The 17,155-nt window shown below is 42.7% G+C and overlaps 1 protein-coding gene across 1 annotated transcript in view; it reads right to left on the reverse strand.

The window, feature by feature from the left end:
• Positions 1-224: 224 nt before the first annotated feature.
• The window catches only part of nckap1l (NCK associated protein 1 like), a 67,882-nt gene continuing 50,951 nt past the window's right edge, over positions 225-17,155 (reverse strand). The window contains exons 25-31 of the mRNA XM_079510850.1: positions 12,225-12,307; positions 11,355-11,435; positions 7,960-8,053; positions 6,914-7,030; positions 3,572-3,681; positions 1,985-2,074; positions 225-1,015 (exon numbers count right to left, since the gene is read on the reverse strand). Coding sequence (XP_079366976.1) covers positions 896-1,015; positions 1,985-2,074; positions 3,572-3,681; positions 6,914-7,030; positions 7,960-8,053; positions 11,355-11,435; positions 12,225-12,307 — 695 coding nt within the window. The 3' untranslated portion in view covers positions 225-895. The remainder of the gene's footprint in view (positions 1,016-1,984; positions 2,075-3,571; positions 3,682-6,913; positions 7,031-7,959; positions 8,054-11,354; positions 11,436-12,224; positions 12,308-17,155) is intronic.

Here is a 17,155-nt window from a genome sequence, read left to right on the forward strand (position 1 = left end):
ATACAAAGACTGTTAACTGTGAGTGGACGACCCAATTAAGCATTACACTTGTTTACAACAGGGTCCACCGTGTTCAATTCATCAAAACATTTAGAGACGTACAAATAGACACTTCTATATAGACAAAGAACATAAAAGGGATTCATCATAATGGAGGTAAAAAGGGAAACTAGAAACATATACAGTGAGGGGAAAAAATGGGGGGGATTCAGATTTTACGGGGGCCAGTAAAAACTAGCCCTTAAAGCGGACACTCATCTCACCACACGTTTTGGGGGCGAGGGAGGGTACATGATGAATGTCGTCCCCTCCCCCTTGACATTTAAAGGGCGACCCCAATTTGCTCCGCTGCGGCTGCTCAGTGGCCAACAGTAAGTCATAAATGAATGATTTATGGCTGTAATTAATTTAATGAATTAATTTAAAGCTTATAGCTTTATTGTGTTGTTATTATGAATGTGATGTCCTGTGTTGTACAGTATGTCATGTATACTATACTACTATTTGTATTCTTTCTGTGCGACTGCATGAACCCCAGTTAACACAACAACATCGAAACCTGCATTGCCATCAGAAGCCCTTCCTAGAACAAAAAATCACACCCGTGTGAACTGAGCAGTGCAACTACACTTTTATTGTGATAGTTACTACTGTACTGTACTCTGTACTGTACAGTTTTATTGTTAGTTATACTTGTATTGTTATAGTTATAGTGCTCAGTGTGAATGGCCTTGTAGGCTGTTCAACAGTGCCACTTTAGGTCACCCAGCAGTATTGCGGCTGTTCATACCCGCAACAGGCAGACGGATATAGACAGACATAGGGACATACGAACACACTCGGCCAGTTATTGGAGCGGTGTGCACCACTTAAAAAGAAGAAGAAGCCCCTACTGTTAGCCAATAGTTATGATATTAATGGTCTTGAAGACCTGCCTGTATGCGTTCCGCAGCAGAGCATATGGGAAGCATCTCTCCAGCATGTCTTGGCTCAAGAACGGAGACTCCTCCACAATCTACAATGCAATGAAGGGTAAAGGGTACGTTAGATAAGTGTAACTTGACGACAATAGAAACAAATTATATATAATTGTAACATGATCGTTAATGAACCTTGAACAGCACATTTCATGGCTGTTAATTTAACTTTCCGAACATAAAAAGGTACCCGCAGCACACAGGAATTGTACTGTGTGGTAAGCCTGACACACAGTAAAACCAAATGGAACCTATAATGAACCCTTACGGGTCCAATTTGGTTCCATTTGTACATGAGTTAAATTAACAGTGTAACAGGCACCAGTAAGTAGGTGAATAAGTGTCTTGACGCTTTCTAGCAGTATAAGGTTTCTGTGTATGGCATGAAAAAGTACTCTAATGTTTTACTTAAGTAAAACTTAAAATATCAATATTGCACTGTAGAAATGTACTCTGTTACAAGTACATTTACTTGAGTAAAAGTACAAAAGTATTGGCATCAAAATGTACTTAAAGTACCAAAAGTAAAAGGTACTCTTTGTGCAGAATGTCTCATTTGTCGCATTGTGAGCTTGTAGATCGGCTATTTTCAAATGACCAGAATGTATATATGAAATATAAATCTTCAAAGTAACTAGTAACTAAAGCTACATATAGTAAAATTACAATATTTGGATCCGCGATGTAGTGGAGTAGAAGTATTGGAAATACTCAAGTAAACTACAGATACCTCAGCAATTTACACAATACAGTATAGGTAAATACACTTAGTCACTTTCCACCACTGGTCCGTATATGGTGTTATTGTGGAACCAGAGTTTAAGAAATAATCCTATAAAAAAAATCCTATTAGAATTTGGGACAAATCCTATTGGATTTTCTTATAGGACAATAATCCTATAAGAACAAATCCAATAGGATTGGTTTCAAATTCTAATATGATTTTCAATATGATTTTAATAGGTTTTTTCTATCAGAATCTTATAGTATTGTTTGACTAGGGTTACCATGTGCAGGAGCAGATAGACGGAGTCTCGGTTCTTGATCTCCAGCCTGTCCTCATTCTGTCCCAGCTGAAGCAGAGTGGAGGAGGCCAGCTATACATGGAACAGCAACGGCCGAGTTAAAAACAAAATGGAAAGATTTACGTACAGTCATGAACCTATTTTAATGGGATGGTATACACAGCTGGGGTGGCATGTTTCTTGACAAAGCCATAAGGACAAGAATGCTGACATAAGCAAACACGAAGGTTTAGGAGGGCCCCCCCCTCGTGTGTGTGTGTGTGTGTGTGTGTGTGTGTGTGTGTGTGTGTGTGTGTGTGTGTGTGTGTGTGTGTGTGTGTGTGTGTGTGTGTGTGTGTGTGTGTGTGTGTGTGTGTGTGTGTGTGTGTGTGTGTGTGTGTGTGTGTGTGTGTGTGTGTGTGTGTGTCCTGTCCTCCTTGTTTTGACTCCACGTGCTATGCGTTTTTATCAAATACCACTTGTAGATTATTCCTGAGGGGACAAAATGTGTCGCTGCTTCTTAGAGTTCCGAGGAGGAACACCATGTGCTGTAGTTATAGGATACTGTACTGTACTGTACAGAAGTGGTTCCCAAACGTTTTAGCCCGTGACCCAAAAGAGAAATTAGATTATTGCCCAGGTGAAAACAGCAGATCTACAAGCGTGTAGATGGGCTATTTTCACTACTTCTTAAAACAGCTTCCTTGCGGAACCCGCTATTCACGCCTTTTATTCCATTGTCTTTCCCTGCGTAATATGCTAAACCCGCTATTTGTGTTTAATGTGTTTAATTCGCCGTTTTTTAATAACTTAAAAGAAATAGCGGCTTTGTCGTGGACCTGGTGACGAGGCCGCCGCTTTATGATGACGTAACCGGAAATCAACCAACCGCCGGCTTGCAAGGGCTTCTGGGAAACTGAGTCCAATGCGAAGTGAACGAGGGGGTATGGATGATCTTAGCCTGCTTTTCTCTTTGTCTGTGAGTCGGATCGCGGAAGGGGACCCATAAGAAAAACACTGCATGAGTCCCGACCCAGTGTTTGGGAAACAGTGCTGTGTGTACAGTATATATGTGGGGACTCACCAGGAGGAAACAGTGCTGTGTGTACAGTATATATGTGAGGACTCACCAGGAGGAAACAGTGCTGTGTGTACAGTATATATGTGAGGACTCACCAGGAGGAAACAGTGCTGTGTGTACAGTATATATGTGAGGACTCACCAGGAGGAAACAGTGCTGTGTGTACAGTATATATGTGAGGACTCACCAGGAGGAAACAGTGCTGTGTGTACAGTATATATGTGGGGACTCACCAGGAGGAAACAGTGCTGTGTGTACAGTATATATGTGAGGACTCACCAGGAGGAAACAGTGCTGTGTGTACAGTATATATGTGAGGACTCACCAGGAGGAAACAGTGCTGTGTGTACAGTATATATGTGAGGACTCACCAGGAGGAAACAGTGCTGTGTGTACAGTATATATGTGAGGACTCACCAGGAGGAAACAGTGCTGTGTGTACAGTATATATGTGAGGACTCACCAGGAGGAAACAGTGCTGTGTGTACAGTATATATGTGAGGACTCACCAGGAGGAACTCCTTCAGATGCTGCTCTATGTTCTTGTTCTGGATGGTGAACATGGCCGCCGCCAGCTGGTTCACGGCCGTGGCCAAGCAGTGGATGTTGTTGTTGTGGCCTGACGGAGTACAGAGACAGACACACCTCAGGAAATGCAACCATATGGACCAGAAAACAGAATGAAGACTAGCACAGATAGAATGGAATAAAATGGAACAGTCAAGCCCTAGACTTAGTAATGTTGCACGAGCAATAGTGAAAATGGCTCGCATCGTGAGGCGTTTATGGGCTTTTTTAACAATTTTGTTATTATATATTTTTTATGAACAAAATAGGGAAATCAGGTTGAAAGTACTTAAGCTGTGCCATTTTGCGAAAAGAACAGATCTTCAAGCTATGCAACATGATGTTAGTTTGAAGATTGGTTCTTATCTGCTATATTTTTGAGTGGTGCAACCACTCCTATAGACAGCTATGTGGACCCCCCGAGGACCCCCACATGGTAACTGTCATTTCTCAACCGTTTCGGACGCGGGGCGGCTCGTCCGGGACCGGGCCGGCACCCTGGCCGCGTTCCTGTGGGTCTGGAACTTCCGGGGACCCCCACACGGAGTTGCACCACTCACTTCACACGCGTGTGAGTTTTATTATTACTCAAGGTTTAGGCCGCTATGTGGCCCTCACACTTGTGCATTGACATTATATATGTGGATCTCCATACATGTGCATTTGACAGTGTATCCATTAGGCAATCATACAGTAGTAACCATAATGACCGGACTTATATAATAATGTAATAAATATTATGTATACAATATGGCTATAACTCAGGGTGTAGCTGCAGTGGAACTCACGCAGGGCCCTGCGGCCATGCACAAACCTGAACTCACGCAGGGCCCTGCGGCCATGCACAAATCTGAACTCACGCAGGGCCCTGCGGCCATGCACAAATCTGAACTCACGCAGGGCCCTGCGGCCATGCACAAACCTGAACTCACGCAGGGCCCTGCGGCCATGCACAAACCTGAACTCACGCAGGGCCCTGCGGCCATGCACAAATCTGAACTCACGCAGGGCCCTGCGGCCATGCACAAACCTGAACTCACGCAGGGCCCTGCGGCCATGCACAAATCTGAACTCACGCAGGGCCCTGCGGCCATGCACAAACCTGAACTCACGCAGGGCCCTGCGGCCATGCACAAATCTGAACTCACGCAGGGCCCTGCGGCCATGCACAAACCTGAACTCACACAGGGCCCTGCGGCCATGCACAAACCTGAACTCACGCAGGGCCCTGCGGCCATGCACAAACCTGAACTCACGCAGGGCCCTGCGGCCATGCACAAACCTGAACTCACACAGGGCCCTGCGGCCATGCACAAACCTGAACTCACACAGGGCCCTGCGGCCATGCACAAACCTGAACTCACGCAGGGCCCTGCGGCCATGCACAAATCTGAACTCACGCAGGGCCCTGCAGCCATGCACAAACCTGAACTCACACAGGGCCCTGCGGCCATGCACAAACCTGAACTCACGCAGGGCCCTGTGGCCTGGCGGCCATGCACAAATCTGCGTCGTTAGGCAACAGTTTCTGTTTGTGTCTGACATACAGTGCAGTGCATGCTGTCCGTCTGTTCACTGCCCACCCATCACCCACCCATCACCCACCCATCAGCCAATTTTAATATTGGATTATCTTTATTATTATTTTGCTGGCAAGCGAAACCATCGTGCAATGGAGTACAAACAATAGGCCCGTAATGAAGCGCAGCCCTCAACAGGAAACTCACCATTTCCTCAAGCTTATATGGTCTATCTCCTTTAAAACATGTCAATGGAAAATAGAGAGAGAAAATAAGCGGAGACAAACGCCGCCACCCAGCCTTGATAAAGATCTCTTGCTGTTTAATTCTCTTAAGGTTTGGGTCCAGGCTTTGAGCCAAGCACTGAGGGTCAGCAGGGCCACATGCCAAAAGTAACTGTATTGATGCACGTCAGGCAGAGTTATCTGTAAACACAAATCCCCTCGGCAGAAACATGGTTCTCATTAGGCAAGACATACTTTGCTCAGGACCACGTCAGTCATACAGGATACATGCAAGTATGCAAGTACTGTACATCCAAGTAAGCTTGGTTGTACAGTAGTCGGTGGGGGCGAAAGTGCTCACATTTGTTACTTAAAGATGGAGTGCCACGATTTTTTCCCACCCTAAAACAAGATCTTCAGGTATTATTATAATATAAGGAGGAAGAACTTTTTCCAAAAAGTGTACAGTATTTGTCAAAATCATGCTTTTATGTGGACACGCCCACGTTTGCCTGGTTTGCCTGGTGGGTGGTGATGGGTGGTGATCCACCTGAACTGAAGTCGCACCCACATCTGTAGTTGTATGATAAAGGGGGAGGGGTTAGGGGAGGGGCTGATAATGTGATGTCACTATATTAGTACTGTTTATTTCATTGGCCCGTTTGACTGTCAAGGGTTCAGCCTCCAGGAAGAAACCCTAAATACAAAGTTAATACACCATTGCACATACAAATTGTGGCACTACATCTTTAAAGTAACAAGACCACTTTGGTAGAGGTTTGGGTTGTGTAGTTACCTTGCTATGATGTAACTCCAAATGTGGACAAGAAATCAAAAGTCATTAGAAATTGATAATTCAAAAATGTCTCCTTGTTGACGTACGCTGAAACAGCTCTCAAAGTTACTTTTAGTACGTAAACAAACACAAACAAAGTTGATTCAGACAATATTGAACATGACCACCAAAACGTATTTTTTTCCCCTTTTTATTAGGAAGAAAACCTGGATCCGTGGATCTGGATCCAGATCTTCAAATAGTAAAATAAACATCAGAAAGTTAACATTTTTATTAAAAAACAAAAGAAAACAGTACGAGGTTTGGTGATGTTCTATATTGTCTCAATCAATTTTGTTTGAGTTTTTTACGTTCTAAAAGAGTGACTTTGAGAGATGTTTCAGCGTACAATGTAAGTCAATGAGGAGCATAATATTTTCAATTATCATTTTCTAATGACTGGAGCAATTATTTTGTATTTCTTGTCCACATTTGGAGTTACATCATGGCAAGGTAACTACACAACCCAAACCTCTATTTGGAGTTACATCATGGCAAGGTAACTACACAACCCAAACCTCTACCAGCTTGTGTGCTCTGGCCACGTATGTATACAAGAATGAATGAATATAGTATGAATGAAAGAATGAATAGTATGACTGTTAATAGTGTAGTGTGGATGTCCTCGTAATAAAGATAAAGATACATCTTTCTAGCCTGACAAAAGCATAAATAGATGGATGGATGAACGTAATGATGGCCCACCTCCATGGACGTGACTGTAGACAGAGTTGTCGTCCAAGGCCAGGACTGGCAGCGACACAGCAATGTAGACGAGCAGCAAACAAGACAGCTTGTACTCCTCTTCCAGTGATGTGTTGTCTGCAGGTTTTCAAAGGAAAGCTTGACTTACAGTATATATACCGATGTATACTGAAAATAGCACATTTGCAAGCTTGTAGATCGCCCGTCTTCAGCAGCACACGACATTGGACAGATAGGGCAGTATTATGCGTGTCTTAAGTACCAGGTCTTATTACTTAACTTAAGACCTGGAGGCGTGATCAATGAAATGAAATGAAATGAAATCTATATTTACCCAGGGTATCTGGGCTAAGCTCAAGAACTTGTTTCCAGCCAGGCCCTGCTCATAGAACACATTTCATCGTAGTGGTTGATGCCTTGTTCAAGGGCATTTCAGCGGTGGTAATTTTAACGTGTCGGACGGCTGATTCGAACTGGGAACCTTCCGGTATCTAGACCGCGCCGCTATCCGTTCGGCCACCGCTGCCACAATGCCATTTGGCTATTCTGAGTGGCCAAACAGCATTGACCACACCTCCAGGTCTTAAGTTAAGTAATAAGACCTGGTACTTAAGATACGCATAATACTGCCCTATATAGACTCGTGCTGCACATCTTTCATTGAAATGTAATTTTCCATTTAAAAAAGTTCACGACTTCACATGATTTATAGTCATATCGGTTTAACATTTTTCATGTCAAGGACCCCCTTAAAATATCTGTATTTGGCCGTCGTCCCCCATCTGAAAATATTTTGTACCAGGGACCCCCCAGAAGCAAAGTTTTGAGTTGAAAATATTTGCTGTGTAAGATTTTAGCCATTTAACAAAATATATCAAAAATAGAAGATCTACAAGCTCTGCTATGAGCTTGTATATCTTCTATTTCTTCTAACAGCTAAAGTTTAAAATAATGCTTAAAGTGGTTTAAAGCCAAGGTGACATTGATGTGTTCCAGGTCTTAATGGGTTTTATAACTTTGTGTTGGTGGCGTCACGTGCGGCGTACCTGTGCGCATGCTGGCCATCGCCGCACACAGGGCGGGGTCAATGTCGCACGGCAGCCCTGCAGCAGAAGCCAGCTCAAAGACTTTCATTGTGTCCTGCAAGTTCAAGCAAAAACAACAACAAGCTTCAGCATTTAAAACCGTTTCTCATTCGGATGGCTTATGAAAGTTCAGAACAAGCAAAACATAGGGTGGCAAAAAAAGTCACACTCATGTGAAGTGAGGGGCACCCACTGTGGCTGCCACAAGACGGCACTGGGGGCATACATAAAGCAAACATAAAGGTCCATAGACTTGGCTGCCAAATGAAGCATAATTTTGACTTTTAGAAGCCTGCACATATATGGCAGCGTCACTTTCATTCATTGCAGATTCACTGCCATATACGTTATGAGACATGAATGCAGTGTGTTGTTGTATTAAACAAAATCAGTCACAATGTGTATTTATATCGGCCACATGACGTCTCACGTCGTCAATGTTTCTTTAACTGCTGCCCTAAACAAACATTAAAAGTCCATATGACGTAATTTCAAAAGCCAGGCAATGGGAGGGGCTAGCGCCCCTTCAAAAAACAATAACATAATGCAAAGTGACAACTGACCAGTATCTGTTGTTGTGCAATCTAATATCCCTGTGCTTAGGGTCTTATTATAGCGGCCTCTTTATTGCAAAAGAAATTCATAAGAAACAGAAGCTGTAAAAGTATCAATCTCTTGAAGCAATGACACTTATAAATCTTCGACACGTCTGCAACTCGAGAGTCATTTCTTGGTATTGCCATATTTCTGGTTACATGCACAGCGCGGAATGTTGGTTGATGTGGTTTATAGACTGCAGAGCTGCAGCGGGCCGCGCAGAGGCTCTCACGCAGGCACGAGGGGTCTGGTGACGTCTTTGGGGTTATCCTGGCCTGGCCTGTGGCACGGCTGTCATGCCTCACTCTTAAGGGCCAGACGTAAGCGAGCTGGGGTGGGCGGGTCGGGAGGGGGGCTATTAGAGTCACACACACACACACCCAGGCCCAGAGCGCTCCAGTGGAAGATAAGTAGAAACAATTGATTGTACGCTGAGATCATTGAGCTTTGCTCCACCACTGAGCATGTTATACGGAACAATTGTTGCGTAACTACTCTATTGTAGTAAGTGGTCTGGTACTCGTACTACAGTATTGCCTTCTGTTCTCATGTTTCTGTATCAGTGGTGCTCAACCTTTTTCATGTCAAGGACCCCCAGAATTATCTGTATTTGGCCGCAGACCCCCATCTGAAAATATGTTGTTCCAGGGACACCCCAGAAGCAAAGATTTGAGTTAAAAACGTTCACTCAGAAAGAATATTCAAAGATTTGAGGCATATTCTAACGATTTTTCAAAAATAGCAGACCTACAAGCTCAAGCTATGAGCTATTTTTCAATAGCTACAGTATAACATAATCCTTAAAACACCAAAAGGGGTTCCCGCCCAGAATTAATAAATTTCTTATGACGTGATGATTCAGGGTCAAACTCACTAATGTTAAATAAATATATACATTGTGAAAAACACTGGTATGCCCTACATTCCGAATATGGGAGAAAAAGGAGAAAAAAATCAAGATACTAGGCCAAACTACATGGAACATTAGTTAATTATTTAACGTAAGAGGACTCGAGCACTATTCCAGTTCCTTCTACTGATTTCTTACTGGGTGTGTGTGGTCTAGAAAAGGTTATTTTATAGTCAGAAGGATTACCAGCACTCCCAGAAATGTGATCAGGTACTGTTATTGTACACTAAATTGTTCCACTAATCCTTATTCAGATTCCATGCAAAGGACATTTCATTCCATTTAGCTGTGTGTGTGCGTGCGTGCGTGCGTGTGTGTGTGTGTGTGGTAAATGGTGCATTTATATAGCGCTTTTATCCAGAACTCTGGGGGAGCCCAGGATCGAACTGGTAACCTCACGCCAGGTTCCCATCCAGCTGCTCTAACCCTGAACCAGACGCCCAAGTAGCAGATCTACAAGTTCAAAACGTGATGTGTTTCGAGCTTGCGGATTTGCTACTACAAATATGGCATTAATAAAAAAAAATACAAAAAATAGGTTTCTGCACGACAGCAACAAAATTCACTATAACCATGGTTACATGGCATGCTGCTTCCTCCGGAAATGCATTTACCGTGCAGTGAGCACCACACGAGTCCCAAGACATGTTGTCAACGTGAGCAAAAGCTCAGCAGGAAACCACACCTATCTATAGTTCCAGTCAGCATGACCCAGCCGTACCAATCAGCTAGCCTTTAGAACCAACTGGCCCAATTTCCCCAGATCCACGGACAGAAAAAATAGTGTGTGTGTGTGTGTGTGTGTGTGTGTGTGTGTGTGTGTGTGTGTGTGTGTGTGTGTGTGTGTGTGTGTGTGTGTGTGTGTGTGTGTGTGTGTGTGTGTGTGTGTGTGTGTGTGTGTGTGTGTGTGTGTGTGTGTGTGTGTGTGTGTGTGTGTGTGTGTGTGTGTGTGACTTATGACTCCATATTTGGGCAAGATTTAAGTTTAATCCAACTGCCATTCACTATTTCACTTCCAGTATAACATTAAAGTTTAAAGATGGAGTGCTGTGATTTATTTACTTTTTCTGTTTTGCATATTGTGTCTATGGAGTTACTCTAATAGACCTCCAGGTGTGGTGATATTCAAACATGTCTTCCCTGTGTATTTTTGGTTTCTTCCTGAAAGCTGAAAGCCTTTTGAGTCAAAAGGCCCAATCAAAATAACACTATTTTAGTGACATCATAACCCTAACCCCTCCCAGATTATCATACAACTACAGCTGTGGGCGAGGCTTAAATTCAGGTGGGTGGTGCTAAGGTGAAAACCAGGTATACTTAATGAACGGGTGGGTGTGGCCACATAAAAACATAATTTTAACACTTTCTGCACACTTTTTTGAAAGAAATCTTCCTCCTAGTATAATCATAGTACCTGATGATCATGTTTTAGGGGGGAAACAAAATCACGGCACTCCATATTAAATAAAATCACACCCGTGTGAACTGAGTGGTGTAAGGTATTATATAGGTATTATATGTCTGACGTAATGAAATCAGCATCAACCAATCAGCATCAACCATGCTCATTTTTTTTGCACAGACAGACAGACAGACAGACAGACAAACAAAGCCAGTTGTAGGAGTGGTTTACACCACTCAAAAAATGCTTAAACATGTAAAACCGGAAACACATGTGCGGAGGTACTTCTGTGGCCTACTGGAAAGCGGGCACAAGAAATGTGACGCTGATTGGACCATAGCGGTTTGCGAATTGAAGGAAAAATAAACAAACACACAGACTCACGTCTAACATTCCAGTTTCAGAGAGCATGTTCATGACGTGACGAAGTATCATGATATGATTTACCTTGATGTCAGTTTCAGGGGACAGAAAGTCCCTCAGGCTCTCGATGGGCCCCATGAGGTAAGGGCAGTGCTTGTGTAGACTCTAAATATAGGAACAGAGAGCGGAGAATCAGTGGGAACATTTCAAGATACAATATAGCACTGGTTCCCAAACACTGGCGCCGCAGACACATTGTTATGGGTCCCCTTCTCTTTTGTTTCCTAAATTTGGTTTTTAATTATTATTATTTCATAACATTTTTGAAAAACATTACCAAAAAATAAAAAAGCTAAACTTTTCATTAATTAAACCAGAATTCGATGATTTTTTTTCAGTAACTTCATAAAAGAAAAATCTAAGAAATGCCATGAATTAGAAGAAAATAAGTAGTGAAAATTGCAGATCTACAAACTCACACCGTGGTGCGAAGTGACACGTTGTGAGCTTGTAGATCTGCGATTTTCACTAGTTTGGGTCCCGGGAGAATGTCTATTTTAAGTTCTGGGTCACGGGCTAAAACTTTTGAGAACCACTGCAATAATAGCATGTACAATGCCAAGGAGAATTCTATTCAAGCCATGTGCTCAATCTGGCTAGATAGATGAAGTGTTTTGTCGTCCAGAGGTTGGCTAATCTGCTGATTTTATGAGAGAAAATGATCAGTAATCAAGTTCATTAGAAAACATAATTGCATAACAGTATGAATCATGTTTCTTACAATTCAGTTCAAGATGACAGCTCTAATGGTTTTGGTTGTCATTGCCAGTTGAAAGGCAACAAGGGGGAAATTAAATTATGTGATTTATAATTCATCTAATAAGACCCCTACAAGTCTTACTATGGTCTTAGTTTGCATTTTTTATGGTGTAACTTGTTTGGACGTGCCCTTACTTCTTTCAGGCCCTCCTGTGTCATTGCTCTGAAGGAGAGGATCACCCCTATGATAGTCATCCTTTTCAGCACATTCTCTCCACCTACACAGGAGATGGAGAGGAGAGAGGTAGAAGTCAGGCCCCATATCTCTAAGGGTTGTACTTTATTACATCTTGTGTACAGGTACATAAGAGTAAAACGTATTTTAGTTTGGCTTCCTTCAGACAATGCAGCAGCATATGTGACAAAACATGACAGACAGTACTGGATTTAATTTAATTTTTGTTTTTTCATGTCATATAAAAGTAGGGAATTATAGCTTCAAATTGACATTACATTTTAGTCCTGCAGTGTGTGTGACCCACTAGTTGAGATATGCAGGCTTATATACATATGATAATATAACGGCAAACACAGCAAACAAAGGTATAGCATATATAGAGTGAAAGAAAGAGCTCCCCATAACTCTGAGAGTGTACACATGTTACGTGTCCATTTTGGTTCCGTTTGTACAGTTACAGACCTGTAATGACCCCGAGGGTCCCTGGACCCCACTTTGAGAAGTAAGTAAGTAAGTAAATTGTATTTATATAGCACCTTTCACAGAGAGGACTCACAAAGTAAAAATACAGAACAAAGTAAACAAGCAAACAATGCAGATAAAACATGTGCTGTACAATTCAGCTCAAACAAGACACAATATGATCATCATAAATACATCATAAAACAAAACGTATATTAAGTTCAGGTTGAACCATCCACAAATGCTTGTTTAAAAATAAATGTTTTGAGGCTATTTTTAAAAATGCCCACAGAGGAGGAAAATCTCAGCGCTAGTGGGAGAGCATTCCAAAGTTTGGCTGCTATATGGCCTGAAATGATTTGTCACCTTTAGTTTTTAGTTTGGTGGAGGGTGGGTCTAACAGACCCTGTTCTGCAGACCTAAGGGCCCTTCTGGGCACATAACGAGGCACCAGGTCAATCAAGAGAACCACTGCCCTATTCAAACAAGTGCCCTTGGCCCAAAACTTGGGCTGCAGTAGAGATTGAATGAGTGCCCGGCAGCAAGTGTGATTAATCAGTCAGAGTGACAGTGTGCTGTGGCAAAAACAGCTGATCTACAAAACTCAACAATGTGACACGACTTTGCGAGCTTGTGCATTTCGGCAAGGGACACGTGGCTGTACGAGTAAAATCAGGCAAAAATGCTGTAATATTGTCCCCAATTCTGTCTCCCCCTGTATAACGGCTGCACCATGCAGGCTGTTGCGGTGGCAACAATCTGTCATCTCACAAAAAAGGGATTTTGAACAAAGAATACTATTTTAGGGGTTCCCTCTTGGCTCTCTGTGCTGGTGACGTGCGAGCTTGGCTGCGTTCTCCTGACATAATGGGATCAACGTTTCTATAATCTGTACAGTACCGTTCTAGAAGAAGTGCCCAGGGGATTGTATTATACTGTTATAGCCCATAATAAACCTTTCAACAGTGTAGAGGCCATGCAGTGGCAGGATGAGATGACAAATATCAAAACAAAGTTTGTTGAGTAATAAGAACAACATGACGTTGTTGTGGGGAAAACTAAGAAAAGCATTGCCTTGCAGAAGTTCCTTTCACCTCCTAGATGTAACTCGGTGGTGCGGGTGCCCTTTAAACTACTTTTAAAATGACCAGCAGTTTAAAAGTAATGACCACATTATCTTATGACCAGCTCAACAGCATTATTATTATTTTATTTTTTTGATATTTTTTTGCGGCTTACGCCTTTTATTGTTTTTTTTGAAGGGACAGACAGTAGGCTGACAGGAAACGGGAGAGAGATGGGGGAAGACATGCAGTAAAGGCCGTGTCGGGCTCGGGAGTCGAACCCGCGGCACACTGCGACTGGATTACCAGTCGGGTGCCCAGACGGTTACGCCACCGTCTGGGCCAACAGCATTATTTTAATGTTATATGTAACTGGTGTTGCATATAAGACAAACACATTTCCATTCTGTATGGAAATGGTAGGTTTTTGGATTCTTTGCCTTGCACATTTGTACTTCTCTTAACACAGCCGACGCGAATCGCGTATCAATACGTTATCAATTAATCAAACGTCGGGTGCGAATCACGTATCAATACGTTTCAATCACTTTTTTATAGCATACTTTCATTCATCTTTTTACCCACCCGGACAATGAAGAACCATCGCCCTATCATTGCTGCTTAGTCCCGCTTACGTGATCAGAAAAAAAAACAAAAAAACTAAAACCCCCTCCCCTCCTGAAAACAGGAGGGCGGGCCGCTTTACGTGTAGAAGCCAGTGTAATGGATGCGCCCATGCCGATTTAGTCGGTGTGTGAAAAGAATCAAATTTCACCTAACCTCGCCTCACCAGGCTTTCCACCTCGGACATTTGATTCCCCCCTCCCCTCCTGTTTCTCCAGGAGGAGGATCTTGCGAGGGGGTACATGCTCTCCTCTGTCTCTCGGAAAAAAACATGATGAACGCTGAACGGAACGCTGCCTAGACACATATGCACCAGATCGGCATTGCAATGCATAGTCTGCAACACACATGGACAGATGCATGTTTCCTTCTTCATACTGTAGCGACCAAACGATCCCCGAGCCTACAATACTACGAACTAACCACAGTATCGAGGGGCCGCCACGACAAGACAGTGTTCCGTTGGTGGATCACGTATCGCCATGCAGAGCCGTCATAATCGGAGATCGCTCAGACGTGTGATTGTAACGCTTTTTTATTCATTATAATTGTAGTGATAAGACCGCAATGAACGCGTCGGGGACGTAATCGACCCGGGTGTAATGTATAACAAACTTTTCCGCGACCTAAACCGTGGTGTTGTCATCTGTGGAAGTCATTTTTTCCTTCTCGTCGACATCACAGCCGGGTGACGCTTTTTTTCCCCTCCATCGCCCCCAAGCTGCATGCCCATAGCCTGGCTTGGCCAGCCTCATAGCGGGGATTCACTGAAGATTCTTCCCCGGAGGAAACATCAGTGAACCCTCGCTATGAGTCTGGCCGTGCCAGGCTAGCATGCCCAGGCATGTTCCCCTACACTAGCTTGAAAAACAAAATCAGCTGATGACAACGCGTCTCACCGTTATACTATAGTTCTGAACCGAACGGTGGAATGGGACTTTTTATAGCCGTACGGATCAAGACTTTTGCTGCCCAATGTGCCCATGACTCCCCCCCCCCCCCAATGTTACTGCGATCAAAACAATGAAAGCAGTGAGATAGATTAGGCGAGGCGGCAATCATCATCATCATCAAAAAGAAAGCATAGTTATGAAGGTTTATAGTCAGACATTGACAGGCAGATATAACAATAAACACAATAAATATGCTATACATCCTATACATCGAATGAAAGCCCTGAATGTGTACTTTTACGAGGAAGAGAGTAAACATTGATCCCATGTACAGTTTGTCATAAATTGGATACTGGGTGGATGCACATTGCGCCCACCAGATATAACTGCAGAGAAGACATGGACCCGAACTCAATATTCACAAAATAAGGCCTATAGCGACATATAAATACTATATACCGTATGAAACAGAAGACTCTCTGCTTTCATAAGAAAAAAACTTCTACTGTAGTAATAATAAAAATCACACCCATGTGAAGTGAGTGGTGCAACTCTGTCCCATATTCTGTTCTCTGCTTATTCAATACAGCTCGCTATATACGGACTGAGGCAGAAAGTCATGTAAACCTTTTATTTACAGTTTGGTCTGTAAACTTCTACTGTAATAATAAAAATCACACCCCTGTGAAGTGAGCGTTGCAACTGTTCTGTACTTATTCACTACAGCTCGCTATATACGGACTGAGACAGAAAGTCATGTAAACCTTTTATTTACAGTTTGGTCTGTAAACTTCTACTGTAATAATAAAAATCACACCCCTGTGAAGTGAGCGGTGCAACTGTTCTCTACAGTTGCACCGCGCAACTATAAAGAACAGTTGCACCGCTCACTTCACAGGGTGTGACCCCTGGGGTCAAAAAACCCTAGTTTCAGTTTTGGTGGCGGGTGGCAAAACCTTCATCCAATCAGGATGAGTGGGGCCTTCCTCCAATCATGATCGAGTGGGGGCGGGCCTTGGTGCACATGCTGTTGGCCTGTTGCACTTCCCCCCACTGTAGAGCGTGCATGTGAACATTTTGTTACCGGGGCGGACTGGGTGGTTTTCCAAATCACCAAAATCACTGAATGCTCCTTTAATCCAAGTGGCAGATGCCAAAAATGAGGAGTATTGTGATTTATGTTTATGCATACTTTTTTTTTTAATATATTTAAATTATTACTTTTTTAGGGGCATATCTTGTGGTCTACTTGCATAGCCTTTGTGATCTACCTTTTGGAAACCCCTAACATCAGTGCAGAGATACCAATGTGAACATGGTTGTGTAATTTGTCAGAAACTCAAGGCGCTTCATTGAAGTTTATTGAAGTTTATTGAAATGATTTCCGGCACAGGATAAATCCTCTACGACTCAAAAACAGTATAGGCTACATATTAAAATTGTGACATACACAGGTTCATACATTCAGCACAAACATTCATCTTTTTTTTTTTTACACTTTAAAATAAAAATAAAATTCATGTGCACTCGCACACTCATTTTTTATTTTATTTTATATACAATAATACGGTTCCAAAATCCCTAATTTACCAGTTTATGACAAGCCAGCCCTATTATTATACAAAAACTCTTTTGTTGACCAAAATTTGTCAAGTCTGTTCTTAAAACTATTAACTGAAGGAGCCTGGACCACTTCCTCTGGAAGTTTATTCCATGCTCTGACAGCTCTAAGTGTAAAGAAACTCTTTCTCTTTTCTGAATGACAGTTTAGTGGTAAGAGTTTAAGGGAATTCCCTCTCAACTCGTACCTGGCTCGGCTGTAAAGTCATATATCTGGTGAACAAG

Source organism: Electrona antarctica, assembly GCF_951216825.1.
Source record: "Electrona antarctica genome assembly, chromosome: 9".
NCBI lineage: Eukaryota > Metazoa > Chordata > Actinopteri > Myctophiformes > Myctophidae > Electrona > Electrona antarctica.